At 36.5% G+C, this 27,163-nt stretch overlaps 5 protein-coding genes across 16 annotated transcripts in view; 3 read left to right on the plus strand and 2 right to left on the minus strand.

Moving 5' to 3' along the window:
- Positions 1-15,312, plus strand: part of LOC125801480 (gastrula zinc finger protein XlCGF49.1-like) — a 280,269-nt gene extending 264,957 nt beyond the window's left edge. For 2 of the 4 annotated variants that reach the window (XM_049478259.1, XM_049478262.1), the window contains exon 2: positions 14,037-15,312. In XM_049478259.1, coding sequence (XP_049334216.1) covers positions 14,183-14,953 — 771 coding nt within the window. In that variant the 5' untranslated portion in view covers positions 14,037-14,182 and the 3' untranslated portion in view covers positions 14,954-15,312. Of the gene's footprint in view, positions 1-9,338; positions 9,405-13,794; positions 13,921-14,036 lie in introns of those variants that run through there. The other 2 variants (XM_049478260.1, XM_049478261.1) reach the window with 2 other exon arrangements.
- Positions 1-27,163, plus strand: part of LOC111197331 (NACHT, LRR and PYD domains-containing protein 12-like) — a 686,367-nt gene that overhangs the window by 198,007 nt on the left and 461,197 nt on the right. Inside the window, exon 1 of one of the 5 annotated variants that reach the window (XM_049476990.1) lies at positions 25,780-25,848. The exons of the other annotated variants lie outside the window; for them this stretch is intronic. The gene's annotated coding sequence lies outside the window, so the exon portion shown is untranslated. Of the gene's footprint in view, positions 1-25,779; positions 25,849-27,163 lie in introns of those variants that run through there. 5 annotated transcript variants of the gene reach the window in all.
- The window catches only part of LOC125801186 (zinc finger protein 665-like), a 316,241-nt gene that overhangs the window by 63,915 nt on the left and 225,163 nt on the right, over positions 1-27,163 (plus strand). The gene's annotated exons all lie outside the window — the stretch shown is intronic.
- Positions 1-27,163, minus strand: part of LOC125801441 (zinc finger protein 239-like) — a 308,090-nt gene that overhangs the window by 22,483 nt on the left and 258,444 nt on the right. The window contains exon 1 of one of the 4 annotated variants that reach the window (XM_049478188.1): positions 7,797-7,815. The exons of the other annotated variants lie outside the window; for them this stretch is intronic. The gene's annotated coding sequence lies outside the window, so the exon portion shown is untranslated. Of the gene's footprint in view, positions 1-7,796; positions 7,816-27,163 lie in introns of those variants that run through there. 4 annotated transcript variants of the gene reach the window in all.
- Positions 5,609-7,860, minus strand: LOC125801429 (zinc finger protein 271-like). Of its 2 annotated transcripts, none has more exons than XM_049478160.1 (2): positions 7,797-7,860; positions 5,609-6,624 (listed from the first exon to the last, which is right to left on the minus strand). In XM_049478160.1, exon 2 carries the CDS (start codon positions 6,491-6,493, stop codon positions 5,624-5,626), a length of 870 nt encoding a protein of 289 aa, XP_049334117.1. In that variant the 5' UTR covers positions 6,494-6,624; positions 7,797-7,860; the 3' UTR covers positions 5,609-5,623. The 2 variants fall into 2 exon arrangements, with proteins under 2 accessions (XP_049334117.1, XP_049334116.1); XM_049478159.1 differs by having other exon boundaries at positions 7,755-7,860.

Here is a 27,163-nt window from a genome sequence, read left to right on the forward strand (position 1 = left end):
ATAGGTTGTATCTCCACCCACAGCCAAGGTGGACTACACCGTGCACCTTTACAACTATACTCTTAAAACTACAACTTTAAAGGGTTCTAATGTGGAAAGAGTTAATGAATATAAGCACCTTGGCGTATGGCTAGATGACAAATTTACTTTTAAGCACCATATTAACAAGCTTCTGGGTAAGCTAAGGCAAAAACTTGGCTTCCTATAAAGAAATAAATCATGCTTTCCAATGCACACAAGAAAAAAATTGTGGAAGCAACGTTTTTTTCTAAGCTAGATTATGGGGATGTGATTTACAGACATGTGTCAGTAACTACACTCAAACCACTAGATTTTGTATATCATGCGGCGCTAAGATTACTGGTACACATCACTGTTCATTCTATAAAAAAAGTTGCATGGTCTTCTCTTGCTGTGCGCCGGGAAACATTGGTTTATTTTTGTTTTTAAAGCACTTCCTCACCATATGCCACCGTACATCTCACAAAAACGTATTCAAAATAACTCAACCTACCAGACTCACTCCAGTAACTGGATCATCAAGAGTTTTAACTGAACTGGGAAAATCTGCTTTTCGTTACAGTGCACCAGCGAGCTGGAATTCACTACAGCTCGCTGGTGTCACTAAATCATTTTAACCTTCTAGTCTCTAACCACCTCCAAGGTGATCTTTATGATCTTTGGTATGTTTTCAGTTTCTTTATTTTTTTGTTAACCTTTTAGTTTTTAATGCTGGTTTGTTTTAGCTATTTTTCCACATTTCTTTTTAGTTTATTTCTTTTCTTTAATTATTTTTAGGTATTGCTTATGTAAACCCTATCCCCACTTAATTGGAAGAAATAAGGGCCTGAGTTCTATCTGTTCTTTCCCTTCTCTATGTTTGCAGAAATCAAATAAAATAATAGAAAATATAAAACACAATAAAAGGACTATCACACAGGTAAATAAAAATAGGCAGTAGTTTACTGAGTGTATCAAAACGGTAGGGCAAAATAAGGCTTAGAATCAAGTGTCCTTTTTAGTACTTTTAACAAAAATAAATAAATAGCAGGCTTCAATCAACAATAGAGTTATATCTTTTCAAGACAGAGCAGTTTAGTACCTTTTTTAGATGCAATAGTACAAATATTGTGTGTAAATACCCATATGTAAATTTAAGACACAAATAAGAAAGTTATATTATAAACAGTACCCCAATTATTTAAATTACTATTAATTACTTAAATAAACAATTATTTTAATGATTACTATTCCTCAGGCTTATGTTTTAGGATTAGATCTTATTTTAGAATTAGTAACTTAGACTTTAGCTGTAGGATTGCTTTTAGGTTAATATAACCCTTTTTTCTTACTTTTAGAACTACACTGTCAGTTATATATTTAAACCCTTAATCAGGAATAAAATACCATCTTAAATTAAATATGTGGGCCCACTCTAAAGAATACATTCATAAAGAACAGAATTATAGATGAAATGAACAGAACTAAACGGTGCAGGCCTGGTTCGGAGCTTAATGTCCGCTTTACTCTAACGAGCAGAAATAAGAGTTTCAGATTTACCTCAGATTCAGTGAATATGAGCGGGAGCAGAGCGCGGGGTCCTGCAGCACGGAGCGTTTTCCCTCAGAGGAACTCTGATCCACGCGGGGACTCAGAGCGCTCTCTGGTTAGCAGTGTTAGCGGTCCTGGTGTTCAGTGGAGGCGGAGAGAGCGCGAGTCAGTCCGGGGAACAGTCTGTCGGAGCGGCGCTGCAGCGGAGAGTTCACGGCTAGCGCAGAGCAGCTAATACACGAGGCTAAACACAGCTAGCCGAGCTGGCTAAGCTAACAGTGCTAACAGAACTTTACTTATAGAGATATTATCCCAGCTTCATCCACCAGCACACTCTCAGTATGGACTTCAGTGTCCTTAAAACTACCGGTTAGTTTAATTAATACTGATTATTAGTGAATTTAGTTCAGCCTGTGAGGAACTTTTTCCTCCTCGCCTCTCCCGCGCTGCTACTCCCGCTTCTCTGTTCTCTCTCGTCCCGTGGGCGGGCCCGTTCCAATCCTCTACTCCACCCTCACCTGTGCACTTCTCCCTCAGTAGATCCCTTAATCACTTTTAGGTAACCTTCTTGCATTAACACAGAAAATACATGAAATATGTACTCTGTACTGCTTTTGTTTTCTTTTTAAACTATTTACACAAACACAATGACTATTTTGAGCCTGTGAGTACGTTTTAAACCATTACTATGAATTTATATTATTTTATTTATTATTGTATTTATAAGTGTAGCTATTTAAGAACTAGGGAGTTTTACATATTTTAGCCAGGCTACATGAGAATATGCGAGAGGGGCGTATCCCATACTGAGATACCGAATGAAAGCTTGAAAGAGAACACAATTTACATTTAGAAAAAAAAAAATTGCAAGAAATAAAACAAATTTACCAGACGTGAAACACTGTTACTAGTACTGAAACATTTACATTGGTCAGTAAAAAAAAGCAACTGCTTTGTTTGTAAATTTAGCTAGGCTAGCTTCCAATAATAATGGTCAGTTAAACAACAAATGTTTTATTTGGATATTTAGCTAAGCTAGCTATCAATAATAATGGTCAGTAAAACAGGAAATACTTTGTTTGGACATTTAGCTAGACTAGATACAGATTAAAAAATGGTCAATAAATCAAATGTAGATTTTGGTAATTAAGTGTAATTGGTCAATGGCTATGCTCTTCAAAAAACAGAACAACACAAACCACAAGCATTCACAATTACAAAAAAACATATGAATACACGTTAAACACACATGCTACTCTACCATTGGAAGTAATTGTATATCTAACCCTTTAAAGCCTGAACCATTAAATCAATTTCTTTCTGAAATTCAAATGTGAAAATGCCTAATATGTTTCATTTCAACCCAAATCCATTTCACACTGGACTATATTTAACAAATAATAACATAAGATCATCTCAGGCCTATAGGTTTCATGTCAAACATATGTTGAGAAAACACAATGAGATTGCAGATCTGCAATATAAAAGCCGTTTATAAAACCACAGAGATGAGTAAATATAGAGGTGAAGCAACACAAACATAATTGTTGGTAGTGGATAAAAAATATTAAGAAACTTGATGATTTGGATATTCTTAGTAAATTTGGAGGATAAAAAAACTTCAACAACATATAATACTCAATAAGGGAATGATAAGAGAGTATAAAACTTGAGTATTAAAACGCTACCAAATATCCCTCTATGCTAACAGATTTTTAATCAGACTAAACCATAGACAAATGAGAACACCATCAGAGGGAGTGAATGAGCCTGCAACCTTACTGCGCTACACAAGCCTGGAGTGGGTTGATTTCAGTATGGGAACTACAGCTGGAGCGTTTTATTTAACCTCTGGAAAGGATTTTGTTGGCCTCTCTGCGGGTATGGATGCTCCTCCGGTCCACACGGCAGTACCTAGCACAGTGTCGTCTCTCTGTGGCTCTGGGTCACACTTTTGGGAGCACTCTCTGGAGTTCCTCAGGTGGTGTTTCTCCTTTCATACAGAGGGGCCTGTTGGTTAATAGCATTAAGCTACACTATGCTAATCTTGGGCAACTAACACAGAGCAAAAACGAAGATACTAGAAATTAATGGAAATAATAAAGTCTGTATATACTAGAAAAGAGATTAAATGCATTCAAAACCTTCTAAGCACAAGCACTGAAATGTTTACAGAAAATTAAATTAATAAATTAATAAATTAAAACTACGACATCTAAATTTTAAAGACTAAGTTATGCTAATCTAACATCTGGTGCAAGCTCTGGCAGTGCCCTCGCTCAAACGACCTTCCCTTCTTCAGAACTAAACTCATAACGTAACCACCCTAAAAACTGAGCTCTGTCTCACGAAGAATGTCCTGAAATATCAAACATACGAGAAAACATAACATTAAATTCTATAAACATCATCCATGAATAAGAGTCATTTTGTTGAACCTGTAAAATCCATTGTTAAATTCAGTTCATGTTTGTTTCTGGTGGAACGTGTCCCAAGTGACAAAGTGAAAAATTTGTGTAGAATAAGGTGTTCTGTTCTAAAGATTTATGATTTGCGCTTTTTATTGCTGTGGGACAAATTTGCAATAGTTTTCTCTCCTGTGTGAATGCGCTGGTGTTTTTTGAGAGGACCCTGTTGAGTAAAACTTTTCCCACAGTCTGAGCAGTGATACAGTTTTTCTCCTGTGTGAATGCGCTGGTGTTTTTTGAAATTACTCTGTTGAGTAAAACTCCTCCCACAGTATGAGCAGTAATACGGTTTCTCTCCTGTGTGAATTAGGGGTGTCACGATCTCGATATTTTATCGAAATCGAATCGAAATGAGGTCACGATCTCGAGTATCGAAGTCAAAAAGAGGATCGACGATCCCTCCCGCGCGCTACGCAAATAGCGCAGCGCGCTACGCAAATGGCGCGGCACCAACACAGCGCATCCTATTCATTTAAATAGAGAGAGCCACTGCATGAGCGCAGTCGGCGGGAGTGTGATCACTGTTTTTATCTGTCCAACGGGGGAGGGGGGGCGGGGGTTGGGCGCGCAGGTTTTGTATCTGTATCTAACGGAGGGGTGGGTGCGCGCAGGTGAGAACGTGTGAACTCGCTGAAATGCGTGTGTCAGTGTGACTTGAGAACACTGACTATAGATCACAGTGAGGTGGATTAAAAATCTTAAACTTATAATTGACTACACCTGTTGCTTTCCATTGAATTAAAAAAACATCTTTCTCTCAGATAAAGTAAACACAAGCGTGTTTCTGACTAAAATAAAAGCTTTTCAGGAGAGATATAAGTTATGTGTAAATATTTATAAGACAATACCCACATCACTTATCTAACCAGCCTGTACTGATTTCTGCCCCCAATAATGCTTTCAATAACCTCTTGTAACCCCTGGGAGCCAGGGGTTACACTCTAATAGCCTTTAATAGTCTTCAGTAGCCTTTAAAAGACTTACCTGGCGGCCGTGGTGTGTCCACTAAACTCCGTAGTTATAAACATCCTGAGGTTAGCAGCGCGCTAACTGACCTGTTTATAATGTAATCCGAGCAGTGCCTCCGTGTCGGCTGTTCTAACCTGCTGCTGTTAGCTGCTTGGGCTGAAAGATGAACTGTAGTGAGCTGTATTATCCGGTTAGTGGGGTTAAAACCTTTATTTGTTTACAGAAACAGTAAAAACGGACTGGCTGAGCTCTGTAGCCCGTGGCTGGGCTGTACTGAAGTAGTGACTGAGTGAAGAGAGCGGGGCTTGTGCTGCTGCTGCTAGTGGTTGGATGAAGAACTGCAGCTTCATGTAATGAGCAGTTTCACCAGCCATCCACACACAGCTCTGATAAACTGCTTGTTTTAATAGTGCACACTGTTGCTACCAAAAAAAGTCACTAGATGGCATTACCATATATATCTTAATAAATAATAATAATAATATTTATAATATTTATAATAATAATAATAATAATAATAAATATATTATTTAAATTTTATGAGGCATAAAATAATAACAAGAAAAAAAAACAAGAAAATCGAGAATCGAATCGAATCGTGACCCTCAAATCGAAAATGAAATCGAATCGAGGATTTAGAGAATCGTGACACCCCTAGTGTGAATGTGCTGGTGCAGTTTGAGATTCCTATGATTAGTAAAACTTTTCCCACAGTCTGAGCAGTGATACGGTTTCTCTCCTGTGTGAATGCGCTGATGTATTTTGAAATTACTCTGTTGAGTAAAACTCCTCCCACAGTATGAGCAGTAATACGGTTTCTCTCCTGTGTGAATGCGCTGGTGTTTTTTGAGATGACCCTGTTCAGAAAAACTCCTCCTACAGTCTGAGCAGGAATATGGTTTCTCTCCTGTGTGAATGCGCTGGTGTTTTTTGAGAGTGCACTGTTTAGTAAAACTACTCCCACAGTCTGAGCAGGAATATGGTTTCTCTCCTGTGTGAATGCGCTGGTGATTTTTGAGAGTACTCTGTTGAGTAAAACTCAACCCACAGTCTGAGCAGTGATACGGTTTCTCTCCTGTGTGAATGCGCTGATGATTTTTGAGTTTACTCTGATTAGTAAAACTCTTCCCACAGTCCGAGCAGTAATATGGTTTCTCTCCTGTGTGAATGCGCTGGTGATTTTTGAGAGTACTCTTTCGATTAAAACTCTTCTCACAGTCTGTGCAGTAATACGGTTTCTCTCCTGTGTGAATGCGCTGGTGTATTTTCAGAGTACTCTGTAGATTAAAACTCTTCCCACAGTCTGAGCAGTGATACGGTTTCTCTCCTGTGTGAATGCGCTGGTGATTTTTGAGAGTACTCTGTAGATTAAAACTCTTCCCACAGTCTGAGCAGTGATACGGTTTCTCTCCTGTGTGAATGCGCTGGTGATTTTTGAGATCACTCTGTTTAGTAAAACTCTTGACAGAGTGCTGATGTTTCTCCATGTCGGGACTTGGCTTCATTTGTCTGTTAAATGTATCAAACAATGTCTGTGTGTTCTGGAGATTCTGCAGGATGGCTTCAGCTTCACCTCTTTCAGCAGTTTAACTTTGCTCTTAGTTAAATATGAATTTCAGGAGAATGTTTTTCATTTCTGGAAAACACAAAGAAGAATATTTAAATAAAAGCAGGGCAATAAACTGAAGAGAACTGCCTTAATTAAGTTACAATATACATACAAAACTACTGGGACTTCGGTTAAAATGCACTGGGCATATTGGCTAGTTAGATAACGTTAGATACTTGGGTTCAAAATGCACTGGGATCATTGGCTAGCTAGATAACATTAGATACTTGGTTAAAAAAGCACTGGGAACACTTGCTAGCTGATTATCATTAGCTACTTGGGTTAAAAAAAGCACTGGGAACATTAGCTAGCTAGATAACAAATAATTGGTTAAAAAAGCACTGGGAACATTGGCTAGCTGATTAACATTAGATACTTGGGTTAAAAAAGCACCTGGAACATTGGCTAGCTAGATAACATTAGATACTTGGGTTAAAAAAAGGACTGGGAACATTGGCTAGATAGATATCATCAGCTACTTTGGTCCCCTATTCTGGGCCAGTTCTGTCTATTAAACAGTTCTCTTTTTCTCTCTGCCAGTCATGTCACACATCAGCTCCCACTGTAGATGAACACTTAAACACTATTACCACATTAAAAAATCACATCATAAAACATTTTGCTATTGCTAATACTTTTTTAAATCTCGACATAAAAAGATATGTGGTGCTTTTTATGTACCACAAAAATATTGAATAACATTTTTTTTTTTAAAATACAGCAACTGGATAGAGGGGTACATTAATTTTGAAGGTAAGTTAAGGTTATCCACCTTTAGCTAATCTAGCCAAAGCTATCTAGATAACTAAGCTAAGCTAGGCAATTTCAAACAATAAAATACTATTAGCAGCCTGAATGTTTTAAACACATTAAATTTGTGTTAAGTTGTTAGTATATAACCTAAATGGTTGGATAATGTGCAAGCTGTCTGTAATGGTTAATCCTTTCCTTTATAATTAACTTCAGCTGTTAGGTGTGGTATTGGTAACAACACTGGGTCATTTTACAAGCTAATTTTGCTAATGCTAATGCTCCTGCCTTAGTGCTGAAAGAATCTGTAAATCTAAGCTTACTGTAAATAAACAGAAGCGCTTAACACACAAATATACAGTTTTCAGAGAGAAATCTGTGTAGATTAACATCCAGCGCTCACTTACCTTTGAGGGAGAGTGAGTGAGAGTTTGTGTGAGAGAGAGTACCTTCTGTAGTTCAGCTGATTCTGCTTTTCCTCCTCTCCAGCTACAGACCCCGGAAGCTCAGCCTCATCCGGGTTATGTAGAGCCCCGCCCCCTCCCCCGCTATATCACATTATACCCCATCACCGCTAGAGGGAGCCCGCGAGGGAGTCCTCAATGCATGGAGCTGAATGGAGCTAAACAGCTAAAACTCTCATTTAAAACACTGTATAACTACTTCTCTGGGGTTTTCCTTTAATTTTACAAAGTAGAACAAAGTATTTCACTAAAATAGGAAAGAAAACTTACCCCTTTATTTCCATTTTCAACAACTAATGTTTTTTATTCAGTAAATTTACTAGCATTACTGCCACTGATGCTGGAGTTAGACACAGCTTGTTTAAAATGATTAAAACTGCAGTTTAAAAGCTTTAATAATTATCTCTACTGTGAATTAAATAGTTATACTTTTTCTGTTTAGATGAAATTAATAAAAAAATATTTTATAAAGTATTAAACATTTCAAAATTATTTTTAAAAATAATTTATAAATGTTTGATACTTTTTAGAATAAAAAAAATGTTTATACGTTTTTATACATTTCAGACTGTCAAGTGGCTTGAGATTCAGAGCAGAGTTTTTTTTCCTCTATAGAGATTGTCTGTTTGCTCCTGTAAAACTCCAACAAATAACACTTACTAATTACAATGGAAAGATCAGTGCTGTTGTTTTAGAGTACCAATTGTGACACTGACACTGAACTCTTAAACAAATCCTTTTATTTTTATAATTATTACTTTTAAAATGATATTTGCATATGAAATTTCAAATGCGTTTATAAGTGGGAAGTACCCTTCTATACAGAAATCAGGATGGTCCATTGTGATGTCAGAGAGTGATTTTACAGGGAGGAGCTGTGAATGACCTCAATTTATGGAAAGCTTTCAGAATACATAAATAGACTTTAGAATAAAAAAGACTTTAGACAAGGTGAGCAACAAACAAGATCTGCTGCAGTACGATCTCCTTTTCAAGAATCTGCAGGACATCAAGAAGGTAAATGTAAAGAAAATGTAACCATAATATTTTAAATGAAATTTAGATTAAAAAAAAGGTTTGAACTGGAATAGCAAAATAATAATTTATAAATGTTTGATACATTATACAGTAAGAATTGTACTTATTAAAAAAAAATAGAACTAAAACTATTTCATCACCACAGAGATAATTATTAAAGCTTATGAACTACAGTTTTAATTATTTTAAACGAGCTCTGTGTGTAACTCCAGCATCAGTAGCAGTAATGCTAGTAAATCTACTGAATAAAACATTTGTTGTAGAAAATGGAAATATAGGGGCACATTTTCTTTCCTATTTCAGTTAAATACTTTGTTCTACTTTGTAAAATTAAAGGAAAACTCCAGAGAAGTAGTTATACAGTGTTTTAAATGAGAGTTTTAGCTGTTTAGCTCCATTCAGCTCCATGCATTGAGGACTCCCTCGCGGGCTCACTCTAGCGGTGAAGGGGTATAATGTGATATAGCGGGGGAGGGGGCGGGGCTCTACATAACCCGGATGAGGCTGAGCTGTAGCTGGAGAGGAGAAAGAGCAGGATCAGCTGAACTACAGAAGGTATGGAGAAGTTTCTCTCTCTCTCTCTCTTGTTGGAGGTTGTTTAATGTGTTGTAACAGTAAAAAGGTCCTTATTTTTCTGTGATTTTATGTTGAAGTACAATTCCCTGCATCAACAAGAGAACTGCGTGTTTTTATTAATTGTCCCTCCGCGGCCCCCGTAGCTCCAGAGGAGCTTGAATGCCTCGCAGGAGGTAAACAGAGCTGAGGAGCTCCGTGAAAAAGTGCTGTTTTAAGCAAGTATTTTTGAGAGAAAAGATGAGCTCTTATATCAGTTCTAGTCACTCTTCTGTGCATTTTTAGCGGGTACTGAAGCATATTTTACCTAATAATTAATTATTTCTGCCCCGGTCGGGTTATCAGCTCTGAGGTACAGCCGTTTCAGCGCCAAAACACTACATGTGACTGAGCCTGAAAATGTGTGTTCATGTGCTGTATTTACTTCTGTTTCATATTTTATAGATAATAGGATACAGTAACTGTATAGAGATAGCCCGACTCTCCAAGCCCGGTGAACAGTGCTGCTAATGCTGCAGGTTAGCTAGTTATAACTAATAAATTAAAGCTAGGTGACCTAGTTATAACTAATAAATTAAAGCTAGGTTAGCTAGTTATAACTAATAAATTAAAGCTAGGTTACCTAGTTATAACTAATAACTTAAAGCTAGGTTACCTAGTTATAACTAATAAATTAAAGCTAGGTTACCTAGTTATAACTAATAAATTAAAGCTAGGTGACCTAGTTATAACTAATAAATTAAAGCTAGGTTAGCTAGTTATAACTAATAAATTAAAGCTAGGTTAGCTAGTTATAACTAATAAATTAAAGCTAGGTTACCTAGTTATAACTAATAAATTAAAGCTAGGTTACCTAGTTATAACTAATAAATTAAAGCTAGGTTACCTAGTTATAACTAATAAATTAAAGCTAGGTTACCTAGTTATAACTAATAAATTAAAGCTAGGTTACCTAGTTATAACTAATAAATTAAAGCTAGGTTACCTAGTTATAACTTATTAATTAAAGCTAGGTTAACTAGTTATAACTAATAAATTAAAGCTAGGTTAGCTAGTTATAACTTATTAATTAAAGCTAGGTTACCTAGTTATAACTAATAAATTAAAGCTAGGTTAACTAGTTATAACTAATAAATTAAAGCTAGGTTAGCTAGTTATAACTAATAAATTAAAGCTAGGTTAGCTAGTTATAACTTATTAATTAAAGCTAGGTTAACTAGTTATAACTAATAAATTAAAGCTAGGTTAGCTAGTTATAACTTATTAATTAAAGCTAGGTTACCTAGTTATAACTTATTAATTAAAGCTAGGTTACCTAGTTATAACTTATTAATTAAAGCTAGGTTAACTAGTTATAACTAATAAATTAAAGCTAGGTTAGCTAGTTATAACTAATAAATTAAAGCTAGGTTAGCTAGTTATAACTTATTAATTAAAGCTAGGTTAACTAGTTATAACTAATAAATTAAAGCTAGGTTAGCTAGTTATAACTAATAAATTAAAGCTAGGTTAGCTAGTTATAACTTTTAAATTAAAGCTAGGTTACCTAGTTATAACTAATAAATTAAAGCTAGGTGACCTAGTTATAACTAATAAATTAAAGTTAGGTTACCTAGTTATAACTAATAAATTAAAGCTAGGTGACCTAGTTATAACTAATAAATTAAAGCTAGGTGACCTAGTTATAACTAATAAATTAAAGCTAGGTGACCTAGTTATAACTAATAAATTAAAGCTAGGTTACCTAGTTATAACTTATTAATTAAAGCTAGGTTAACTAGTTATAACTAATAAATTAAAGCTAGGTTAGCTAGTTATAACTAATAAATTAAAGCTAGGTTACCTAGTTATAACTTATTAATTAAAGCTAGGTTAACTAGCTATAACTAATAAATTAAAGCTAGGTTAGCTAGTTATAACTAATACATTAAAGCTAGGTTAGCTAGTTATAACTTATTAATTAAAGCTAGGTTAACTAGTTATAACTAATAAATTAAAGCTAGGTTACCTAGTTATAACTTATTAATTAAAGCTAGGTTACCTAGTTATAACTTATTAATTAAAGCTAGGTTAACTAGTTATAACTAATAAATTAAAGCTAGGTTAGCTAGTTATAACTAATAAATTAAAGCTAGGTTAGCTAGTTATAACTTATTAATTAAAGCTAGGTTAACTAGTTATAACTAATAAATTAAAGCTAGGTTAGCTAGTTATAACTAATAAATTAAAGCTAGGTTAGCTAGTTATAACTTTTAAATTAAAGCTAGGTTAACTAGTTATAACTAATAAATTAAAGCTAGGTTACCTAGTTATAACTAATAAATTAAAGTTAGGTTACCTAGTTATAACTAATAAATTAAAGCTAGGTTAACTAGTTATAACTAATAAATTAAAGCTAGGTTAACTAGTTATTACTTGTAAATTAAAGCTAGGTGACCTAGTTATAACTAATAAATTAAAGCTAGGTTACCTAGTTATAACTAATAAATTAAAGCTAGGTGACCTAGTTATAACTAATAACTTAAAGCTAGGTTAGCTAGTTATAACTTATAATTTAAAGCTAGGTTACCTAGTTATAACTAATAAATTAAAGCTAGGTTAGCTAGTTATAACTTATAATTTAAAGCTAGGTTACCTAGTTATAACTAATAAATTAAAGCTAGGTTAGCTAGTTATAACTAATAAATTAAAGCTAGGTTAGCTAGTTATAACGTATAAATTTAAGCTAGATTAGCTAGTGTACTTGTCAACAGTGCTGCTAATGCTTTAGAATTTCTTTTAAAGAACTAAGGTTTCCAGAATTATATATTTATATAGTTACATAATGTTCACCAGGCTTTATAGAGTCGGGTTAGCAGCATTAGCAGCACTGTTCATCTGGCTTGGAGAGTCGGGCTAGCGCCAGCTAGCTAGCATTAGCGAGGTTAGCTAATGTTGGCTAAAACCTTAACACTTCTTCAATATTAGTGATATACTCCTCTATACAGTTGCTGTATCCTTTTAACAAAACTGTTCTTGTTAGTAAACATCCCTCTTCAGCCCTTTTTTATAGATTGTTGGTGGTTAAACGTGGTAAGAGCTGAAGATATGTGCTCCACACCATTGTTGAGTGTGGACTTACTTCTACCTCCTCCCATCACAGGCTCACTTTCAATTAGAAATGGCAGCCGCGTGAAAAGAGCCTATAGGCCTTTTTAGTTGTGTCATTTTGAAGTCGGTGACATGTTGTTTATTTCCATATTTGGGGTTCCATGTCTGAACTGTTTTTGTAAATGGCAAAAATGAACAGGCTTTTTAAAAACTCGTCTCTATCACATTCTGTGCTAAATTCACATGTTTAGGATTCTGTACGTTTTAATCTGTGTACATTTTCCTCCTGAACATCACTGGATCCGCTGAATTACAAGATCATTTAAGTTTTGTAATTAGATTAATGCTAGCATTTAGCTAATGCTACAGCGCACTGAACTGACCTCACAGCAGAGCAGTACAGAATGTGAGGGGACTATCAGAGATATGACACTGGCTGTAGAGCTCCGGTCAGATCACGATTTGGATTATTCTTCTTCACAGAGGACCATTCAAAGTATCTAAATATCTTCAAATCAAATAAAAGTATTTAAACTGGTGAAAACTCTCTCAGTCTGGTGATGTTGAGCAGTGTAGTCTGTGTTATGCTGTCCGTACAATTACAGGACTACAGTACTTTTAACAGACTAAAGTCTGACTCTTCCCATCTGAAGACAAATCACAGACAGTCTTTTTACTCCCAGACTTTTTAGACACAGGCTTTTTACTTTGTTCTGAAGAAGGAGAACGTAAAATGATCTCATTTCTAGAACGTAAAAACATGAGAGTGGGTCGAGAGGTCACGCTCTCTCTAAAGCATATACGTTTCAAACCGGCCTCACTGCTAATAATATAACATACTCAGGAAAAAGAAAACACTACATGTGAAATGTTAAAGTTATTATTCACTAGATGTGTAGCTACATTTCCAGGACAACTAATAAGAAGTGATGATATTTAAGGTGGAATGAAAAATTCAGGGGAAATGTTAATTTATTAGATAGATAGAGGTAATGCAAAATAAAAACAATATACATTTTGCCTATCACTGTTAGCCTGAACCTAATGTGGTGGAAAATAATGAACTGTTATCAGGAGTTGTAAAAAATCAGGTTTAGTTAATATGTATGGGATCTTTTATAAATTAATGTAAAGGAAAAGGCTTTGGACAGCATTGGTCACGTGATCAATGTAGAACGAATCAAGCATCGGCACTGTGATTCGAAGTAATGCGTGTTGTTTTTTCGGCACATGCCTCAAAGCTTAAGATTTAGGGGCAACATCACTATTTCTTTCTTTATTTCTTTCTTTCCTTAAGTTCTCAGTTTCTTATGAGAGCAGAACAGAATCAAGAGTGTCTGAACAGTGGGCAGTCCTTATAAAGGCACTAAACAGGTGGCTGGAAGACCACCAGCACCTCCCTTTTATGGTAATATGAAGATGTCCCAGTAGTTTTGTCTGTATAGTGTAACTGATTTAGGCAGTTCTCTTCAGTTTATTGACCTGCTTTTTATATTCAATGGCATTTTTGTTTGTGTTTTTCAGAAATGAAAATATTCTCCTGAAATTCATCACCGACAACCAGGATATTTATCAAAGTGCAATGTTAAACTGCTGAAAGAGGTGAAGCACAAGCCATCCTGAAGAATCTCCAGAACACGCAGAAACAGTTTGCTGCATTTACCAGATAAATGAAGCCAAGTCCCGACATGGAGAAACATCAGAACTCTGTCAAGAGTTTTACTAAACAGAGTAATCTCAAAATACACCAGCGCATTCACACAGGAGACAAACCGTATCACTGCTTAGACTGTGGGAAGAGTTTTAATAGACCGGGGACTCTAAAACTGCATCAGCGCATTCACACAGGAGAGAAACCTTATCACTGCTCAGACTGTGGAAGTAGTTTTACTCAACAGATTCATCTAAAACGACACCAGCTCATTCACACAGGAGAAAAACCGTATCACTGCTCAGACTGTGGAAAGAGTTTTACTAAACAGAGTCATTTCAAAATACACCAGCGCATTCATACTGGAGAGAAACCGTATCACTGCACAGACTGTGGGAAGAGTTTTACTACACAGAGTGATCTCAAAAAACACCAGCGCATTCACACAGGAGAGAAACCGTATCACTGCTCAAACTGTGGGAAGAGATTTACTGAACACAATAAACTCAAAATACACCAGCGCATTCACACAGGAGAGAAACCGTATCACTGCACAGACTGCGGGAAGAGTTTTACTGAACACAGTAAACTCAAAATACACCAGCGCATTCACACAGGAGAGAAACCGTATCACTGCACAGACTGTGGGAAGAGATTTACTGAACAGAGTAATCTCAAAATACACCAGCGCATTCACACAGGAGAGAAACCGTATCACTGCTCAGACTGCGGGAAGAGTTTTACTGAACACAGTAAACTAAAAAAACACCAGCGCATTCACACAGGATAGAAACTCCATCTCAAATCAGTTTGAAGGCAATTAAAAGCGCAAATCGTAAATCTTTCGGACAGAACACCTTATCCTACACAAATGTTTCACTTTGTCACTTGGGACACGTTCCACCAGAAACAAACATGAACTGAATTTAACAATGGAATTTACAGATTCAGCAAAATGAACCTTATTCAGGGATAATGTTTTTTGAATTCCATGTTATGTTTTCCTGTATGTTTGATATTCCAGGACATTCTCCGTGAGACAGAGCTCAGTTTTTAGGGTAGTTACAGTAGGAGTTCAGTGCTGAAGAAGGGAAGGTCGTACGAAGTTTGAGCGAGGGCACTGCCAGTGTTTGCTCCAGATGTTAGATTAGCATAACTTAGTCTTTAAAAATGTAAATGTTGTAGTTGTTAGGAGTGGAGAAGAAATCTTAGCCTGCAACTAACAGGGTTCGTACGGGTGCTTGAAATCCTGGAAAATGCTTGAATTTTAACATTCTGTTTTCCAGGCCTGGAAAGTGCTGGAATTTTGGAGAAAATGCTTGAACGTGCTTGATTTTTTTTACTGCATTTACATTACAACAAATAACTGTCTGACTAAATAAGTTCACTTAAAGAAAAAAATTGAAGTTTATAAAATAACTTCGTAAAATAAAGGCTTCGTTCACGCCTCCACGTATGTGAGACTAAAAGTCCAGTTCTTTCTCGTAATCCAAGAGGAGTTGACTTACAAGAAGTTAGCTCTGTTTTTTAAAACACGGACAGCAGGAGAGTTAGCTAGCTATGCTAAAAGCCAAGCTTTGAATTTATCTAAATAATAATATTAATAATCCAGGTTACACCTATAATATACTATTAGGCTAAACCCAGCCGGGCACTGTTAACATGGTGTCACCATCCTCCAACGAGCTGCTGTTGGGTCCGCTTCAGTGCCGTGAAACGAGCCGATTTAGCTATGCTTAAAGCCAAAAGCCGGGTTAACGGTGCTGGCGAGCGAGTCATTCCAGCCACTGAAGCCGCGATACAAGCCCCGGAGATCGGCTTGTTTCAAGCACTGAATCCGGGCAAGCAGCCCCAGGTGTTCTGTCGAGTTCTGCTAATCAAAACTATTTTCTTTTTTATTTAAGATATTGTAACAAAACATTGTCGGATATCTGGCTCATGGTTTGAAAATTTGGCATCGCCTTGGAAGGATTGGAGCAGGTTTTGAGCTCGAACAGTGGATCCTGCCTCAAACAATTACAATGCCAGAACATTAACAAAAATAGTAGAGAGCGGCACTAACTCACTTGGTTAAAGAATGAAAACACCGGCCAGTTAAGTATTGAACAAAAAGTGCAAAGATGATCCTCGATTGCGAGAGTCTTCAAGATTTTTACATTACAACTAAAACTTTGCCCTATGATCGATCAGGAGTTGGTGAACACTCAGGACTTTTGTTGCTCTGTGCTCCAGGGGGGTATGATCAACTGCCTGAATCCTGGTAATCCAAGAATGGTATTGTTGTAGAAAAGAAAATGAAAGGTGGGCTACCCCCACCTCTCGTCCGGGGTAAAACTCCCCTGCGTATTCGTTTGATAGAGAGAGTCAGACAGGTGGAGTGAAGTTGAAAGCAAACCAAGTATTTATTACAAAGTGCTGAATATTCAGGAGAACCCACACATGAAAAGACCGTCTAACAGCCGTCCCAGCATAAGTTCTGACCCCCCTCTGATCTGACTCCATGTTTTATACCCCAAATGACGTGAAACCTGCTGATGAGGCGTTACTAACGATTAGCTCATGTTAATATGCATAATTTCACGTGTTAGTACTCAAGTTTCACGTGTCTGACTGGACCACTAGTGTTTGACCTTGACTGTGTTCTTCCAGAATGGAACATCATGGCACTATCTGTGTGTGCGCGTCACCCCCCACTTTGAAGCAGAGGTTTTAGGGAGGCACTCACTCACCAAAAGGCCGCTTTGATCTAATAGCCTTTTCTGTAGCAATTTAGCCCCGTACCAGTCGAGTTGATGACCGTTAGTTAGGGTCATGCAGTAAACAAAATACTTCAAGCCTGAGCTACATCTCATATGTTATATGTTAATGTGTTAGTAACGCGTGGTTAGTCCGCCATATACTAAATCCTATGTGTTAGTAAATGCCTTATGTATCATGTGGGTTAATTTGTCATAATAGAATCTGTGTTAGTCACATGCTTGATCAAACAGTGTTTTACTATAAAGAATATATTGTGATTATTGGTTAATCTTTTATATAAATGCGTGTAAAATACAATGTGAGTATTGGTTATGCATATTGAATACAAGGTTTCACACAATGATTATGTCATTATAGATACTAAGATAAGTAATCATAACTGAAAGATATTTGTCAATGAACCCCACGTATAGTAAACCGTTACTCCTCAGTATGTAATCGCTTGTTAGAAATGCGGTGAAGATTACGTGGATACTGAATCCGGCTACGCACCCTAGGCTGAACTGGGGTGTCAGGGAGAGGGCTCGAGTGATAGCATCCTTTAGTACATGTGCAGATAAGGCCCCTGGGCGGCTTCTTCCTCTGACATGTCCAACAGTTGTCATCCTCAAGTCCAGTGGCATTCCCCACACGAGTAAGACACCCTCTGTGTATTGTGAGGGGATATTCTTGCAACGGGTTCAACTTGCTGGTGTCGGAGATGTATGCATGTGCAGTGGTGATCATCTCATTTGCCCCCAGTAAGCGTCACACGAGTCCCGATGAGTCGCCTACCGCTGTCATCTTGATCATTTCTACTGCCCCTGCATAATGCATGACAGTGTACTGTGTCTACAATGTAATTATGAAATTTCTCGGTGTTCTGCGAAGTATGTACTGTGTCTTGTTGATTATCGAGGTTGGGGTTAATCGATGCAAGTATGGTGACTTGTAATAAATCCAGGTAAGATTGTACAATGCACCCGGGAAAAAAAAAACTAAATCATCAGGAAAATACTACAGGTAGATAACCCAGGTCCAGAGAGTAAAAATACATCCCAGGTTTTTTTTTTATCTGCAGCAGAGCCGCTCAGGGGGTTGGTACAAAGCCCTTGGGTGGCATTTTTACTTTCTGGACCTGGGTTACCCACCTCTACATTTTCACTAAAAAAATTGATTTAAAGTTATTTGCCTAGTAATCTTTTGTGCCTCAGTTTTATTTTTGACCCAATAAAGTTGGATAGCAAGCAAACTCTATAGACAGGTGATATATTTTTAATCATAAAACATTTGATTAAATCTCTTCTCCTTCTGCTATTATTATAAACATAGTAGTCACACTCTTGCAGTGTGACACAAAGCAAATCAATAATTTTGAGTGTATTTACAGGGAAACATCGCGATGGACGATGATATCGTGGGGGGTGGGTGTTGATTAGAAATAACTAAAAACTGATTTACTATATTTTACTTATATTTACTACATATTTACTATAGACGAATAAAATATATACGCAGAAAAGGAAAAATAGGACACTTCAAAAAGATCATTAAACTGGATACATAAAAAATAAAGAATGTATATCTTTTTAATCAATAAAATATTTCAGATGAATAAAACAATAATTAATATAAAATAAAAACTCATTTAAAACACAATCAAAGGCTTTCTGATAGTGTGCAGAATAATAACATTTCAGTTTCAGTTAGTTTCAGTTTCAAGTCATTGAAACAGCTCATCAAAACCTCTCAACCTTTCCTTTATATTTGACAATATTCGATTAACTTTACAGGTCCTTACTCATCTTCATTTATTTAACCAAACTAAGTTTTATATTAGTGTATTATATTATTTATATTATTATTGTAGTCTGGCGCTAGTTGTATTCCTGGTGTATATAATTTGATTAGATCTGGATAATATATGTTTTTGGTGCGGACAGCGCGACAGATTTAACTATTCCCTTATAATTTATCATCATCTCATAGTCAGCGGGCCGGTTGTGGCTCGAGGGCCTTACAATGCCCAGGTCTGCTTTAGAAGCATGTCCCACCACAGCCTGGTCACGAATGCCTTTAATTCCCACGGCTCTTCTTCCACGAAAAGAGACTTCAACTCTGTCAAACTGCATCAACCAACCAATGAAGTCATTAATATGCCTTTCAGTTCAAAATAATGTGCAAGACTTGGTCACCAATGTGGAAGGACTGCTGCTCACCAAGTGCATCCACTATATATGTATATTTGGTATATTTAGTATATATTTTATTTAAAAAAAAAACAAGACATTCAAAATATGTACATGATAAACAGATGTGACAGTCTTGAAAAGAGGGCAGATTGTTGCAGACCAGAAATATATAGAAAAGTTGAAACTTTGTATTGTAAAGTAAACAAAAAAAAATACAATGAGGTTTAGGTGATAGTGTTTTGTTCAGTTGGATCTGTTATGATTCACCTGGATAATCTCTACAGAGAGGACTGGAAAGGGAGGGGTTACTTGAGTTTGCAGAACTAAAAAAAACACCTGTTATTATTGGGGTTTACAATATGTGTGTATGGATGCTGGTGATGAAGCTGTTCACCACGACAATGTCAACACCTGGGGCCTCATGTACTAAGACTTGCGTGGACTTCCTACTAAAATGTTCCGTACGCTCAGACCTGAAAAGTTCCGTACGCACAAAAAAATCCGGATTTATCAAAACGTGCGTAGACAAAATCCCACGTACTCTCTCTTAGTACATCGCAATCAACTTGAAATCAAGCGCAAATGCACGAAAACCTCACACCTGCCACGACTCCTCCCACAATTATGAGTATAATGTTAGAATAATAATTAATAATTATTAATTAATAATTATTATTATTATTAATATTATATACATGTAGCGTTTAATTACCCATGTTTTAAATTGTATTATTCTAAGATGGATAATAAATGCTTTCATTTAAATGCTTTAAATGAGTTACCAAGAAGCCACCCGTCACGCACTCTGCTTGTTTTCTTATCCTCTTATGCTCTTGGAAATCTAAAACGGTTTATAAGCCAGTCATCATCATGGGCCAAAAAACATAATGGTCACAGAAAATGCGCTCTCAATGAATTTGGCCATTAGCAATATTTTCCAATAATGCCAACGTTGCCAACTCCAACAACTCCAGCGCAAACTTTTATGCATTTTTATTAGAGGTGTGCCAAAAAATCGATTCACATAAGAATCTTGATTCTCATTTACTACGATTCAGAATCGATTTAAAATGTCCCAAAATCGATTCTGAGGGGCGGGTTTTAGACTGATTTTGGGCTGGGTATTTTTGTTGGACCTGGCAACCCTGGGGATAGCGCTTGTCCTTTCAAACGGAGATCTTCCAGACACACACAGAGCGTAGGTGTTTGAGAATCACCGGTAAGATGGCAGAACAAGCACTATATTACATTAGATTAACGTGTAGTTTCAATGTTTTATGGCAGAATGCTTCATAACAAGCATAAAAAAGATCGCTAGTAGTTAGTTTCAGTAACTGTTAGCTAGCTAACTAGCTAACTTTCCAGTTCCACCTTAAATAACGCTACAGGTGGCAGCGGGCTGCAGCATTTAAGGCGGAACGGAAAAATACAATAAGCTAATCAGAGCTAATTTCAGCTCCTCATCACAGAGGAATTAAGGAATGGACCATATGAATTAATTTCTCCACCTCCTGCCCCCTTTCTGAAGAAATACAACGACCTTAAATTAACTAGTTAATCAGCAGCTGCTCCTGAACTTTAGCGCTCCACTGCTATCATCACATCAGCCCAGCAGCGTCACCTACACACCACCGCTAGTAGCCTGGTAATAAAGCAGTGTTATTTATTATTTATTTATTGTTCATTAACGTCATTGTGATATCCCAGTGATTCCTCTGTCACTGAGGACCCACATTCCTGCACATTTTATTGTTTTTGTAACACATTACCTGCTCCAGGACCAGTGTATATTATGGAGGGTTTTTTTTTCAATAAGATTCATAAGCCAGAAGCAGAAATTTTTATAATTCAAATCGTTTTGAATCAAAAATCGATTTTGAATCGAATCGTGGCCCCCAAAATCGGAATCGAATCGAATCGTGAGATAGTAAACGATTCCCACCCCTAATTTTTATAGAATCTAGGCTAAGTGTAAACTCTTAAAAGCAGAAACTGTTATGATCATAAACCACAAGCACATGTCTTTCTGAAAAATGCCCAATTAAAAAAATACTTTCAAAGGGTTTAAAAGGGCTTAAATAGACTTTTACATTTTGATAAAAACCTTTAGAAAAGTGGAAACACGTTAAATGATTATTTATGCAAGCCAATGAAATTGTCTAATTATTTGTATTTTTTACCCAATAATGCTTACTACAATGTGTGCATAAAGGATATCTTATTAGTTGTAATTTCAATGCATCGCCTCTAAGTGTCACCAAATGACAAAAACACAAAACATACGCACAAAAAAAAAGGCGTACGCCCGAAACGAAAGTGCCGAGGGGGAACGCACTTTCTCACGTTCAAGTTAAATTTAGTACATCTGACCGTGAGCGTGAAATCTGGTGTACGCAATGTTTTTGTGCGTACGCACCTTTAGTACATGAGGCCCCTGGTATTCTGTGTCACAGAATAGTATTTATGAGAGCGCCAGACAAGACAACTTCCCCCATGAACTTGTTGTACACCTTCACAGGTTCCGGCACAGGGATCTGCTGGGTAGATCACGTTCCATTTTTTCTTCTGACATGACGCGGCACAGACTGCCTGCTGCACAGACTGTAAGCTTTGCGGACAGCGGAGCACATTGTGATGCCTCGTGTGTCCCTTCACTTCACAAACAGCAGTGGGCCATCCCTGATCCATTGTATGTCACCACGGTCCACTTTTTTTTAAGGCAGGGCATTGACTGTTGTTTTTGGGAAGCCTATTCTGGTCTCACAGTTGGTTCCACAGGCCCCTAAACCAATTCTATGCAGGTGATGAAAGAGCAGTGAGCTGGTGTAAAAGTTGTCAACGTACACCGTGTACCCTGTGCCCAGAGAAGACTGATAACAGTGTCGAAGCTCAGGCCATTTCCTGATGGTTTACTTGCCTTCCCCACATAGACACTGAAGTTGCATGTGTAGCCACTGGAGCTGTCAGCCAGGATGAGGAGCTTGTATCCCCACTTTGTGTGCTTGTCCTTCATGTACTGCTTCATCCTGATTCCTGCCTTGTTGGCCACCATGCGTTCATCAGTAGAAAGGTTCCGGTGTGGCTGGCAGTAGGCTTTGCAAGACTATTCATACAAGTTCCCAGAGTACTAACCAGACTAAACACTGCTTAGCTTCCGAGTCAGATGAGACTGGGCGGATTTTTCTTTCTTTTTTTTTAATTAAAATAAAGAAATAGATTTGTGAGCCTGTACATACATAAGTGTAAATCATCCATTACAGTGTTGGACGAAGTTTATATCACACTATCGTTTGTTTTGTTACAAACAGTATAAAAGCTACTGCCTGTGGCTAAATGGTGGAATGCCAATACTTTTGGCTGATTGAGCTGTGTTCTAAAACTTTTGGTTAAATGCTAATATCCAAATACTTTTGAATAAATGGTGGTGCAGCACAGATATGCCTCTTTATGGTTTAGTATATCTTCAGCCCAGCAGTGTAAACTCTTAAAAGCAGAAACAGTTATGATCATAAACCACAAGCACATGTCTTTCTGAAAAATGCCCATTATAAAAAAATACTTTCATAGGGTTTAAAAGGGCTGATAAAAACCTTTAGAAAAACACTGCAAAACACCACAAAACCAGCAGAAAAATATAAAAACCATAGAATATTTGTTTTAGCAGGAAAGGATAGTAAGCTTAATTGAAATGTGTTTAAATTCAAAAGACAGTTATAAAAACAATTAAACACATTTTATTTTGAATTAGTTTAAACACAACACACACAATCAAAAATCAAAAGCACAAACACATGCCCTCCCGCCCACCCATAAAACCCTAACAGAACATGCTAAGAAATATTACAATCTGAACACAAAAACTTGTCAAATTACCACATTATGGTTCATTAAAAAGTGGGCTTTCAATGTTTAAAATGACCTCCCCTTCCCTCACAACAGTTACTTTTAACGTCACCACTCCACACAGTGGCGGGAACGCTGAACTCCTCCATGGTGTCACTGAGGAGAACAGTCTCATCGCCTTTTGTGGAGATTCCCATGATCTCCATCTCCACTGTGATCTTCAGTGACTCTGGTTCCTGTAACACAGAACATGCTGATAGGAGTAAGTTTTAACAGTCTACATTCTTTTCTGGTACAACAGCACAACAATAAAGTGTTAAACTACGGCACTGTAGTTATTAGTAGTGATGGGTCAGACTCTTAGCCGGCTCTTTCAAATAAACGACATGCGCTGACTCCAGAGAGTGAGCCAATTTATATATATAAATATAAACGTATAAATTAAAGTTTTACGATGATACATATAAACCACAGTAGAAGACAGCATAAAAATATACATTAAGGAAGAAAACTAATGATAGAAATAGAGAAATACTAACAAGAGGCAACAGTGAAAGCTCCTCATAAACTCTTACAGTTTTTAGGCATTTCTTATTCTTAGCAATCTCTAAAGGATTTCAAAAGTGGAATAAAGTCCAGTAAGAAGATATCAAATCAAGTATTTACAATGATGACCGGACTCAGCCCAGTGTCTTTTTGAACGTAGGACCAGGTCTGGGCCTTATTCGGTTTCTGACTGTGCTGGAAGCTATTGCTCCGTTCTTTGGAGAAGGGATTTAATCCAGCAGATTTACGGCAGCAGTTTCAGGTCAGTGGCATTCTGCTCATTCGTTGATACTTGCTTTTGTTTTCTTAGCGATTGTTATACTGGAGAAAAAGTTAAACAGCAAATATGTTCTCTATACAAAGCCTAGAATGTATTTTGTTTGATTACTGTGGAATGTTTATCTTCTTAATGATCTGAATTTAAATTAGCTCAGTTTATTTCAGGCCAGGCTCAGAAATTGAGCTCAATCAGTTATTAATTTAATCCCTGAAAATATTTTATTTCCAAAGAATACTGAACATGTTTATCTCTGTAAAACCCTGGAGGAGTTCTTTCAATCTATTAGTGTTCCAACACTACAAAGCTGTACAGCTCAGTACATCAGAGTGAAATTAGCTCAATTAGGCCAAAGGGTCTGAAACTGAGCTCAATCAGTCATTATGTTCATCCCTGACAAAGCTTTTATTTCCAATCATAACTGCAGTTGTAATGCCTGATGTGTGTTCCTAATTATACATAAAACTTAATTAAATTTCACATAGTTACGATGGTATAAGAAAGGCTGGGCACCCCTGATATTTTTTAAGATTTTACTTTATAAATGATTGGTTGTATAGACAAGTTTCAGTTAAATACATTATATTCATATATGTTCTTGGCCTATAGAAGTAGTGACATAATAAATATTCAGTGTCTGTAAATATATAGCTAAATAAATAAGAAGTAAGTACAGCTGAGATAGATTTAGGAATTTTGTTAATGAGCTTTTGGGGAGAAAGTCAGGTTTGATGGGGAGAGTGAAGGAAATGCACCTTGTGCTGTGTACAGCTTACAGTGTGAGCTGCTCCACCAAACAGACACTAGAGTGTAGTACAGGAGCATCAGGATCCAGTGTTGCAGCTCCTTCCCAGTGTGAAGCCCCGCCCTTCAACCTGAACTAAAGTGGAGTCCCTGCATGGAGCACCCTCTACTGCTCTGATAGGGTATTTACTTTTAGCATTTTTCATGACTTTATACAATTATCACTTTACAGGCCAAAGTTATATAAGACTATATACCTATGTGTTTTTAATTTGTTTTCCTAAGTGCAATGTTTTAGAAAATGTATTTTAAAGGTATTTTATTTAAATATTACTTTTAGTTTGAATACTGTAGTGAATAATAGTTCAGATACAATAATTTCAGTGTATGGTGTCTAATACATTTTGTCCAAAGTAAATCCAGTATGAGAGGTACCACTTTTTATGGGTAAAAGATGTTTTTCTTTAGTCCCGTCATCTTTATTTTTGTCAGTGGTGTGCAGTGAGGCCCTTCTAACCCTTCAGGGGTGGCAATAGGTGCATGTAAATCATTACATAATATTTAATAAGCATATATTTTATAAATTAACTAAAATAAAAAGCAACTAATTTAAACTGACAGTGACTGACAGTGGTTCTAACCAATCAAAGCTTTTTAAAATGGCTTCTGCCCCCCTGTGTCTGCGTGGCCCTTCAGCTGGTTTTGAGAAGGGTGTAGTAATGAGTCTGTTACACACACACACACACACACATATATATATATAAAACAGTGGCTGTGAAAAAACTCACTCAGAGCTGGAGGAAGAAACACTGTAAGGAACCAGGATTCAAATATAAAAGGACTAACATTTTAATATTATTCATTTGTGTGAAACAAAGTGATTATTAGGTTGTATTTTTGTATGTTTAATTATTGTATTTAAGTATAAAGAAAGTTACTTTAGATACCAGTTTTTGTGAAACTAGGAATGTTGCATATGAAATGTTATTTATATTTATTACATTGTTACTTTGTGATGCAAATCATTATTATGTTACACATTTTCAGGATGTTTTTGGAACATTATATGTGAAAAGTTATAGTTTATCCTTTCAGGAATACTTTAAAAATATTGCTGAATAATAATAATACAGATTTTTCTGATAACTGCCCACTAGATGGAGACTCTGCTGTGTTGTTTTGTGTTTATATGAAGACACACCTGAAAACATTCTAAAATCTGACTAAACGATCTAAAAACCAGTCTAACCAGTTAATGTGATACACACCTCAGAAATACCTTCAGTTTATGAAGAGACGCTGCGTTACGACACAGTTTTTACTGCAGAATCCAGAAATATAAAGGTAGGATTAATATTTTGATTAACTTTAAATGATCTAATTCTTATAAAAATATATTCCTTCTTACACAGTGAGTTTGATCCTGCAGTCTTGTTGAAGTTTGTAGGTTGAATTTTACTATGTTGTAAAAGAATCCCTGTGTGAAACAATAATGCCTCTGTTTTGGGTGAAGCTGATGTTTAGCTTTTTATTAGACAGATTTTTATTAATCTCATTATTTCCATTAAACCTTAAAATAAGGAAGTGGTTTGTGGGTTTAGGTGGAAATCCTTTTTTGTTTCTTTGTTTGGTTGAAACAGTTCAGTGTCTGAAATTTAAATAGTCAAATACAATCATGGCTAAAAGTGTTGGCACCCCTGAAAGGATTTCTTTTGAGAGTATTATAAATAGACACACAAAAAAAAAAACAGAAAAACACCATGTAAAATATATATAACATTTCAAACAATATTCCAAAATCAGACCAAACTAAATTATTGGTCCCTTTAAAATAATATTTGTGTTGCACACCGTTTGAAAAAAAAAAACACTGAAATCAGTTGTTTCCTGTAACCATTAAAGAGCTTCTTCCACCTCTCAGCTGGAACTCTGGACTCTTCTTCTGTAATCTGCTCCAGATCTCTCGTATCTGAAGGGTTTCTTCTCCCAACAGCAGTTTTAAGATCAGGTTTAAGATCTCTTCACCGGAGTTCAGTATGATTTGGGTCTGGATTCAATGCTGGAAACTTCAGAACTCTCCAGCTCTTTGTTTTGATCCGTCTCTGGGTGCTTTTTGAAGTATTTTTGGGGTCATTGTCCCCTGTTTTCTGGGGGTTTATATGATATGTGGATTATGGCTGTAGTTCAGTGGAGTCTTTAGTGATTGATCTCAGAAAACTGGAATGCAGCTCAATGCTAGTGATTAACCGGATCAGCAGTGAAGGTTGGAGGGTGGAAGCTGTTTTCAGAGCTGAGTTAGCGGCTGATGCTTGATAACAGATGGACGGCACTGTGCTGGTTAGATTATTATATTTTATACATTTATATATATATGAATATTATTAGTAGGTTCTGGGGATTGATATGTGTAATGTATGGGGGATTTTAGGTTTACCTGAAGTTGAATAGTGTAATAAGGTCTCTGGGTGTAAGATGGATCATGAAGTGGGGAGGATCTAAAAATTGGATGCAACACAAACAATTTATTTACACAACATGAAAAGTCAAACTAAAAAAATGGTAAAAAATGAAAAGAAAAGGATGGTGTAGGTTATTTGCATGCACATTTTCACACACCGGACTCAGACTCACTTTGGAGAAAATGTAAACACTGTAAACC

Source organism: Astyanax mexicanus, chromosome 4, assembly GCF_023375975.1.
Source record: "Astyanax mexicanus isolate ESR-SI-001 chromosome 4, AstMex3_surface, whole genome shotgun sequence".
Classification (NCBI taxonomy): domain Eukaryota; kingdom Metazoa; phylum Chordata; class Actinopteri; order Characiformes; family Acestrorhamphidae; genus Astyanax; species Astyanax mexicanus.

Coding starts and splice junctions, on each gene's coding strand:
- LOC125801429 (XM_049478160.1), bottom strand. CDS start 6,493: ATGAAGCCAAGTCCCGACATGGAGAAACATCAGCACTCTGTCAAGAGT.